Genomic DNA, 10,096 nt, shown 5'->3' with positions numbered 1-10,096 from the left:
GACAGCCCAGTCCTTGCTGCCTTTGCAGCCTCCCTATATAGAGGAGGAGAATCTTGTCAGTGGGGAGGGGCCCTGGAAACCACGTCCTGCTGGAAAATCCTTTTGGTACCTGGCTTAAAAAGCACAGCCTGAGCCAAGGAGCTCGCTCCCAGCAGGGCCTAACCCTGGGCTGTGGCCCCTGCCCTGAACCACTTTTTAGGGAAGCAAGCTGGTTCTGGCTTTCAAAAAGATGTATGAAAGGGGTGCCCCTAAATCACAAGGTCAGGGTTTCATCCTTTTTCCCTGCTGTTTGACAAAGCAGATGGACCTTTAACTCCTTCCTGCCCTGGCAGTCTCTCTGCCCCTCATGGCCCTGTGCCTAGAAGGGCAAAGGACAGGTCATGGCCCATGTGGCACAGGATGTTTCTTACCCACTGTCAGTGCATTTTGTTGGAGCTAAGTCTCTGAGTTCAGGGGTTGCTTGGGCAAAGAGGGTTATTCCTAACACAGCAAGACTGTGGCTCTGGGTCTCCCTGTGTTTATGTGACATTTGGAGCCTGGGGCTGGTTTAAGCCTCCTTTGCCCCTGGGAAACGAGAGGGTTGTTTGCCACCTTCCCAGTGGATTTGCAATCCAGTGTGCAGCTGTGTGCAGCTCAGTTCCTGAGAAAGGACTGTAAATACTTGTTCATATTTAAGAAATACCTAGAAATACCTCCCTGTGCCTGTAAATGTAAAAGAGAAGTGGTGAAGAGCTGGGGGGGCACACACAGAACAGGGAGCAGGCACCGTGTGCTGGCAGCGAGAGCAGGACAGGCTGCTGGGAGCCAGACCTGCAGGGGTTAGGGACTGCTCTGGTCCTCATCAAACCTTCCTCACACCCCCCAAACCTTCAGCCCCAGCTGTCCCCCCTCCTTCCTCCCCTAGTAGCCAACAGCCTTGTGCAGTAGGACCTGTGGATGGAGATATCCCAAAAAGGGAAAGCTAGGATCCTCTAGGAATTCCCATCAACGTGCCAAATACAAAATACCGAAACAACCCCCTCTCAGCAACAGACTAAATATGGTGTATACCCAAAGGATCAGAGCACAGGCCTGAGTGAAATTATTTCTCTTAACATCAACAGCTCTGTCTTCTCTGGAAAATAAACCCTCCTGGGGAAGATGGATAGCACTCATATTGGTCTCATCATCTTAAAAAAATACCTATGAGGGGAGGCTGGGCTGAAAACCTCTGCTGTCACTGGGTCAGGAACTTGCAGGTGTGATAGACCTGTCGCCCCTTCTTCTAGTTCTGGCCAGTGGTGAAAAAATTTGGACAAAGAGGAGAGAGGGAAAGAGCCCTGGGGTTTCTGCTCTGCAACATTTCAGAGGCAGGGCCAAGTTTGGGCCTCAGCTGGAGAAGACCAGATTTGCCAGGGCAGTGACACAGTCCCAGAGGTCACAGACTGTCCTGCCAGAGGAAGGGCTGGTGTCTGCAGAGGTGTGGGGCTGCCACAGACCATGCAGAGCCTTCCAGGACCCAGCAGCGCCATATCAGACCTGTGCATGTGTGACTTTGCTGGAGCAAAGCCAGGGAAATGATCACCATCACATAAATCCAAGAAACTTGTCCTTCTTAGCCGAATGTTCCTCACAGGGCAGGGTAGTTCTTCCTATCTTACTTTTTTCCCCTGCAGTTTCTTGATTGCAAACTTAGCTTTTAATTAGAAACACAATGAAATGCAAGGGAATCCTCTGAAAAGTATGATCATTTTAACATTCATCAAAGTTATTCTAAGAAGTTCCTTTTAAACACATGCAGCTGTTTCACAAAAGCAGACACATTATAATAGTAGCTTAAAAAGGAGTGGAAATTATTCTGGCTGGTCTGCAAACCCCTGCACACGCAGGCTTGCTGCCCGAGGAGGGAGTTGAACAGCAGCAGTGCTGGAGGGTGATATATGATGTGACATTAAACGGAGCTGGAAAGTCCAAAAAAATATTACTGCTTACTGCTGGGACTGAAAGAGTTTCACTCTCAAACCATGTGGGGTAGGAATTGATGAGTATAAGCATGGCTTCCACCCTTCACTTAAAAGCTAATGTAAGAATATACTAATCTGACAGCCTGCCTGGGGGTTCCTGAAAGTTGTGGTGATTGCTTTAAACCAAAGTTGCCTCAAAATTCAAGCTGTGGATTTCCAGACGATGATGAGTTTGTGACAAGAAAATAAGCTTTGTTTAAACCCCTTGATTTGTTGATTTATTTGTTTTAATTACTTTTCTAGAAAAAAAAATGAAGTATTAAGCAGCCTACCCTTAAATATCTCCTTACTGAATTTGCACTGTAAATATTATACTTGGGGGAAAGGAAAGAGGACCCAAGAAGGAAAGAAGGGAACTTTTAGCTGCTTTACCATGATGTAACCTGTACACAAGAGAGGGGAAAAAAGAAAAGCACAGATGGTGATGTTAGTTTGCTAAATAAAGCATCAGGTAAGCAATTTTTGTTTTGTTTAAAAACGTTTTTACTCAAGTTTTACCAACCATGTTTCTCTAAGATGACAAATGTAATTAGAACAGGTAATTGTACTGGTGGATTACCCCCTGTGTCAAGCTGTGCCCTTGCAACAGGAGGGACAGTTTGTGCCCAAGCCAGGACAATCCATCTTGAGAACAGCCTGATGAGGGAACACACTCACCAACTGCTTGGTGTTTGTGCTTCTCGCTGCTGCAGGTGTCAGGTGAAGTGTGTGAAGTGCACAGAGCAGGTCAGGATCAGCTGCTGCTGAAAGGGTGTGTTTGCAAGTGTGAACGAACCTTTTGGGGTTTCTTTTCCTAAAGGTGATTACCCAAGGCTAATCAGTCCTCCGGAAAACCGATCCAGTGACACCGAGATCGGGAGCCTGACATGAGGGTGCTCAGGAAGGAAAATGTAACTGACTCCTCAGGGGGAGCTGATAAAGCTTCAAAAAAATCTCCTCTGTGCAGGACAGAAACTAAAACCTCTGAAACAGCACGGCTGCCCTGCAGTCAAGAGACACAGTTTGCTCTCCTTCGAGGGGAGAGCAAAAATTTGGTCTTGAAGAATTTTTTATTTTCAAATCTTGTGGGTTAAGTTCTTCCAAAGTGCTTTCCAGATCTGATATCCACACCAGACTTCACTGGCTCCTTGTCACCTTCACTTGTGATAATGTGCTTAGACAACAAACAGCCTCTTTTAATGGCATTCCCTCCATAACGCTCTTGGTTAATGTTCAATCTCCAACAAAACTCACAAATGCATTTTGCTATTTAAAGACCCTAAACTTCTTTATGCTTGTATCTTTTTTTTTTCATTTTCTGTTGTCAGTAGAAAGAACAAGGGCAGTTAATACAAGACATCCCAGGCTGTAATTATGCAACTTCTGAAGTTAAGAAAATAATTTTTGTGTATGCTCACCTAGGTGGCAATTTCTTCTAAAACCTGAACCTGTGACTCTAGGACTGTGAAATATTTTGATCTAAATATTGATCTCACCTTAAAATTTTATGGAATGCTAAGTGCATCCGTGTGGGAAAGATTTTGCAATTCCTTTTCACCCAGTAACAAGGCAGGCAGGCAGAGGACTTGCTGTATGTCAGCATCTTGAAAGATCCTCTCATATTTCATGTACTGACAAGATAAATGCTAGATGATTAATAATATTATTAGACCAGTATGTTTTCATAGACATATTTCATAGCTTTGTTGTAAATAAACATCACTGGAAATACATTTTAATTTGCCTTTAGTTTGCTTGTACAATGATTATACTTTGAAACAAGAGATTGTTTCTAACCCCCAGATGTGGGCTGTGAGGGTACTGGAGGATTAGATGAAATTCAAGTTACACCCAGAGCAAACAGACCAAATTCACCCACTGTCCAACACATTGTCTGTACAATGGGTGAATCCCCAGAGAGAACAGTCCAAAGATTCCCTTTGTTTCAAATGTATTTTGCCTCTGATTTCAGACATATATCTTGTTTCTGTGGGCAACAACAGACAGAACAAGAGGACACAGTCTCAAGCTGTGCCAAGGGAGATACAGGCTAGAATTAAGGAGGAAGTTTTTCACAGAAGGAGTGGTCAATACTGGAATCATCTCCCCAGGGAGGTGGTGGAATCACCATCCCTCGATGTGTTTAAAAAGAGACTGGATGTGGCACTTGGTGCCATGATCTAGCTGAGGTGTTAGAACATGGGTTGGACTCAATGATCTTAAAGGTCTCTTCCAACCTAGAAATTCTGTGATTCTGTGATCTTTACCTCAAAGCTCAGTGAAGGATGCCCTTGTAGCAGCCTCTGCTTTCCTGACTGTGGAGAGAGAGGAGCCTGCTGAGCTGTGTGCTTGGGAAAGGACAGGTACCAAACATCCCTTTGTCTTCTTCTGCCTGGGCAAATTTTTTTTTTAATTTCTACCACCAAAAATTTCCCAGGGAGCTCCATGGCACCTGGGCAGCATCTGAATGATCTATGGTGGGAAGACAGAAAGCAGAAGCAGAGGCTTTGCTTACACTGAAACATTTGCATAGCAGAGAAAGTTTGAGCTTTTGTGTTTTCAGAGACTTTTTCTTTGCCCTTAGAAAGACAATTCAGAATCCAAATACACATAAAAATTTGATCCACTGCTTCATGGAAAAACACAGGTCTAGCACTGAACTTCCAGAAAATCAAATGAAAAATTCAGGGATGGCTCTTCAGCCCAGCAGCTGCAAGTGACAGAGGTGTGAGCACAGAGCACACAGAGATTGCCTTGCCTGATCCAGTGGGCAGCTGCCACTGCTGCAGGGGACTTAGAGATGGATTTGATTGAGGTTTATTTGCAAACACACATCCTCCCCTCCTGGCAGCACTCCTGAGGCACTCACAAATCAGCCAAGGAGGAGCTGCCAGCACTGCCAGTCACACGGAGGAGATGAGCTCACTCCTGAGGCTCAGATGGAACTGCAGCCTCTCTGCAATCCCACATCACAGTACAGGCTGCTAGAGAAATAAAAAGTATCCCTGCAGTGCTAACTGGGTCAAATCAAGATAAAGGCAACATTTCACAGTGTGAAATTCACATCTTGGGGTCCTTCACAAACTGCAGGTTCTCCTCCTCTCTTCCCCCCCCTCCAGGGTACCATTTATCTAACAATAAAGGTTTTTAAGGACCTGACTCTAGAGATTTATTTATACAAAACTCCTTTCAGTACCACTGGATATATTTCAAATTTATGCATTTTGTTAAAATGAGAAGAGAAAAAAATAGATGTTATTTTTTATGTATCCCTGCAAGTTTGGCTTTTAAAATAAATTACCATTTCAAAACATGTAAATACCTCAGCTAAAAAAGAGTTCTGGGAATCAGTAATCTACTATCAACTTTATTTTTAGCTTTGCCTTAAGAGTTTCATGCTGTTTGGGAAAAAACCCCAGAAGTTCCTTTGCCTCCCATATACCCAGTGTTACACTGCACAATTTATAGTGACTCCAGATGGAAAAAACTTACCCTTGTTTGTTTGCTGGAATGAAGATAAATATAGTCCCCATTTCTGGAGAATTAAAAACAACTATCCCTCTAAATCACTCCAATTTTTGTATTAGGATTTCTTTTCCCTTACTTCTCTGAAAGTTGCAGCTTCTTTTTAAAAAGAATGATTAAAATGTTTAGTTTGAACACTCTCAAAATACCACACAGAATAAAATTGAAAAATTTTATTCAGAAACACAGGAAAAAACACACCAAGATATAAATGTAAAAATTATAAATTATTATATAAAAATTTCTTGGATAAACTCAGTATATTCAGGTGCAATTCTAGACACAGGATTCACTAATGTGAGTCCCTATACAGTCTTCCTTCTATCAGCACTGGGGAAAGAGCTTTGCTACCATTTTTAAATTGACAGTAAGCATGACCTTGTCATCCTGTCTCATGAGTAGATCTTACAAGCTAAAATGGTCCCACTGGATTTATTGGAGAAATGTATGAAATGAAGAATGTCCTAAATTAAATCTGACAGACCTTGAAATGAGAAATTAGAAAATGAAAGATATCATCTCTTTGTGCTTTGTAAAATAAGAGGCTCTTCGATGCTCGTGCCAGCCATCCTTCCTGGTTCTGGAATTCTGTCTGAAAATGAAACACAGACAAAAATACTCTCATGTATCTGGAGCTCCAAGGTCTGTTATCTTCTACTATTACCAACTTTGATGCACAATATCATCATAGGGAATTTAGGAAATTTTATAGATAAATGTTTCCATGCAGCTGTAGGAGAGAAAAGCTTTATATTACTGAGAGTAGATTTCAGACAACTTCCAACTCAACTGTACAAATGAGGTAAAGAAACACCACATTTCACACCTTTTCTCAGGATTCCCAGTCTTCTGGGATACTCATACATCTAAATAAACAAGGTAACTTCTTAAGTGAAAAGCAAGCTGGATGTTAAATAAGAGACTTGGCAGGTTGAGTTTATGAATGGACTTGGTCACCTGAATATGCAGCCTAATGAAAAGAGCAGGATAATTAGTATTTTAAACCCACTGCCTTTAGGTCTCTACTAACATACTCCTCAAATACATGCAGAAAGTCATTTCAGAATATATTTACTTAAAGGGTCAAAGCCTTAAAACTTTTATGTTTTTGTTTAGTTCTAAAATAGCAATGTGCTGTTGTGTCTTATGATTGATCCTGAGTTCTGTACCTAACAGTAACCAATTAAATCTCCATGTGAAGTTATATTGGGAGTCAACATGGCAGGGTGACCCTGCAGAGTCAGCAGAAACAAAAGTTACTTTAAAAACAATTCTCCTATACACTCAGTTTGTTTTAAAAATAAGAATTTCTGATAGGAATAATTGTTTTCTAACAAAGACGTACTTTATAGTAGTTTTGGTATGGAAATTTTGTTTCTTCAGCCCCCTCTTCTGGCAGAAGAAAAACATCATTGTCTCAATGAATTAACTGTTAAAAATCTGTTAGTACTTCTCACCCTTTTTAGATGTCAGTAGGCTTCAAACTTTTGAAATTTTTGGATACAAACCAAACAGTTCACTGTATTAACAGGAGAGTAATAAATTTGCACAGTAAAAAATGAAGCAATATGCCAAGCAGTCTCTTTGAAGGAAAAAGCTGGGCCAATGAAGCTTTTCATTCTCTAGCTTAGGTGGTATTAATTGTAACCAGTCCAAAAGCAGACCAGAAAAGGCAAGTGAGACTTAGCAGTGTTTACTGTAGAGCAATGAACTTTGGGCTTAAGCTTTTGTGGCAAATAGGATCTGAATTATGTTCTCAGAAAAGGTTTATGCCCGTGGAAAGAACTGACAGCTGAAGAGTTAAGAACTGTCTATAGAGAAATTAGGTTAGACCAGATAAGAAACAGAGATATGCCTGCTATTTAATATATTTTATTGAGAATTTAGGTTAAAATATTGTATTGAATTCCCAGTATAGTGAGACTGTCTCTAGCTGACCCTTTTCAGGTTTGTAATAATATAAGGGAGTACAATTTGGCCAGCTGAACTTTTAGGGAAAAGGCATTTGGTGACAGATGAAAGCACTCCTTGCACAGAGGAGGAGGTACACAGTGTCCAGCTGCATGGTTGTGCTATTATAAACACATCCATGGTCTAGGAAATCTGGTCACAGATAAAAGTTCTGCAAAAGTAACATTGCACACACCTTTTTGATTCCTCTCAGCAAGTGGTTTGCCAAGGTTCTGCTTTGGATAGTTCAGCAAGGACACTTTTGGAAGGATATTCTGGGTACTTTCTTCTTTACCACCATGTAAGAAATGAGAGAGAATTCCATACAGGAGAGGTCTGCTTAAGGGAGAAATTCAAGAGTAGTCTGTAAAGTCTATGAAATACTGAGCATTAAAAATACACCCTTCCCCCAGGACTTCTTAGATCTTAATATTTACTTCTAAAATATGTACATATGTCTTTAATGACTTAAAACATATCCAAGTACCATTACATAAATAAGCACAGACCTAAGCTCCCCCTGAGCATCAACACTGCCCTAAAAAGCTCAGACTAAGAGACACTCCCCACTGAACTTCAGCTCCACTGGCAGGTGAAGAACTGAAGTGTGTTCAGCACAGGAGGACAGATCCACATTCTCACCCATGCATCAGAAGGATCCACACACTCACAACAGATCAGACTTTGGAGGGCCAGTCCACCATGGCACATCTCAAACTTGGCTCTTCCTAAGCACTGACAGCACAAGCACAGAGAATGCTGAACGTGTCTGAACCTGCTTCAGCCTCAGGTCATTAATGCAGTTTTATTGCAGCACTCTGATTCTGTATCTAATCTCACATTAGTCTTTCTGTTGCTTCACACAGCAACTCACAGATATGCAAAGAGCAGATCTGCTTTCTGTAGACTGTACTGGTAAGAGAGTTGTGTTTTGGTGCAACACTGGCAGAATGCAGTGTTAGTTTGGAGTATGTCTGAACACGGCCCCACGTTTGGCATCCTGAAGCTGAAGCCAGCATTTGAGAACATGCGTGGGATCAGCCACATTTTAACTGGTGAGAACATCTATATGTGATTTATAATTAACTAAAGAGAAAAATATAGGGGCATACAGAATATACAGTACATTCCATAATTCTTCCTTACACTGATTTTCCACTTGCATCTTCAACTATATTCAGCTCTTTGGCAAGAAATTGTCTATCCAAGGGCACTTCAGGCTGGCCGGATTCTGGAAAACAAAATCCCTGAATCTTAAGACCAGTAAGAAAAATGTCACCAATTAATGGAAGACTTCAAAAGATCATGAGAGCACACACCTTCCTTTTAGACTATTAATAACTAATAGTGTATTGTAATTCAGGGAACTCACTTAAGCATTAGTGATTCAGACCAAGGTATGAATATAACAAATTATACCAAGGTATAATTTATAATAGCATATTACAGTTTTTTATCTTCACTTTTAAAGAATCTAAGAAAAATATTAAAGAAGTTTTACAGTACAAAGATTAATTAATCAGGCAAACAACTCTTCCTCTAAACTACTACTCTCAGACATGTCAAGAAATTTGAGTTTGCAGGCTGTTATCAAGTTTTCTTGCCCTTGCATCAACTACTGTGTCAAACAATTTACCTCAAGGGTAAAAGAGAAGAGAGTAAGTTTTCTTGAAAACTAATGGAATGATTTGGCTTAATGCTGCAAGTAGAGCTGTGGAGAGGTTGTCTGTACCCTGTTAAAGACAAGATTATGCAGCTTGTCACACTTACTGATTCCATAATATCAATGGAATTATTCAACCAACCAATCACTGATTACTGTTGCAGCAATGACACAAATTCATGGCCAATACCTGCGGTCAGCACAGATGCTGAGTATTTATACTTGTTGTACTCCAGGTATTCCCGAATGAGCTCATTGATCAGGAGGTTCTCCCGGGACAGCGTGGGCCGCGGCTCGCTCTGGTCGTCCAGGGCATTGAACACCTCAGCTCTGATCCTCGCCTTGATTTGGGCAAGAGCTCCTCTTTTTTCCAGTGTGTCCTTTAGAACTACCAGCATAAAAAGGCGCGTTAATTTTAAGCCAAACGCATTCAAGCAGCAGCAGCAGCAGCATTAATTAGGCCCGATACAAACAGAGCTCTGGCGTGTGCCAGTGCCACAGCGATAAGGTATCGACACCTGTGCACGTGCCAGGACCCACCAGGCCAGGCACGTCCCAGATAAAACTCAGCCTTCAGAAAAGTCACAAATACAATTTTTTTTTTTTTAGTCGCAAGCATACATTCTGGCAATTTAAGAAATAGGATGTTACTGCACCAATACTGAAATATACTGAAGTATACAGCCCGCGGTACATGACGGGGGCCAGCGCCAGGGGACGGGGGCCCCCAGTAGCGCCCGCGGCAGCTCTGAGACCCCTCCCGGTGACCACGAAAGGCCGATCCGCGCTTCTACCCTCCCGGCGGCCCGAGACATCCCCGACCCGGCCGCAGTCCCGGCCCCGACCTGCTTTGAGCTCCGCCACCGTCGCCATGGCCGCGCCAGGACCCGAATGGCGCCGCACGCAGTGCGCAGGCGCGGGGCCGGGCGGCGGGAGCTCCGTGAGAGAACAGAGCGGGGCCGAGAGAGCCCTGAGG

General features: G+C 42.5%; 1 protein-coding gene across 4 annotated transcripts; it reads right to left on the bottom strand.

Moving 5' to 3' along the window:
• Nucleotides 1–5,665: 5,665 nt before the first annotated feature.
• CEP20 (centrosomal protein 20) lies at nucleotides 5,666–10,096 on the bottom strand. Of its 4 annotated transcripts, none has more exons than XM_054643556.2 (5): nucleotides 9,966–10,096; nucleotides 9,311–9,508; nucleotides 8,604–8,688; nucleotides 7,654–7,796; nucleotides 5,666–6,099 (listed from the first exon to the last, which is right to left on the bottom strand). In XM_054643556.2, exons 1-5 carry the CDS (start codon nucleotides 9,991–9,993, stop codon nucleotides 6,023–6,025), a joined length of 531 nt encoding a protein of 176 aa, XP_054499531.1. In that variant the 5' UTR covers nucleotides 9,994–10,096; the 3' UTR covers nucleotides 5,666–6,022. The 4 variants fall into 4 exon arrangements, with proteins under 4 accessions (XP_054499531.1, XP_054499532.1, XP_054499530.1 ...); XM_054643557.2 differs by having other exon boundaries at nucleotides 7,654–7,793; XM_054643555.2 differs by lacking the exon at nucleotides 9,966–10,096 and adding an exon at nucleotides 9,777–9,899 and having other exon boundaries at nucleotides 7,654–7,793.

This window comes from Agelaius phoeniceus, chromosome 16, assembly GCF_051311805.1.
Source record: "Agelaius phoeniceus isolate bAgePho1 chromosome 16, bAgePho1.hap1, whole genome shotgun sequence".
In the NCBI taxonomy this organism is placed as follows: Eukaryota; Metazoa; Chordata; class Aves; order Passeriformes; family Icteridae; genus Agelaius; species Agelaius phoeniceus.
Note: the sequence above shows the minus strand (reverse complement) of the source record. Positions and strands in the feature narration are given on the sequence as shown.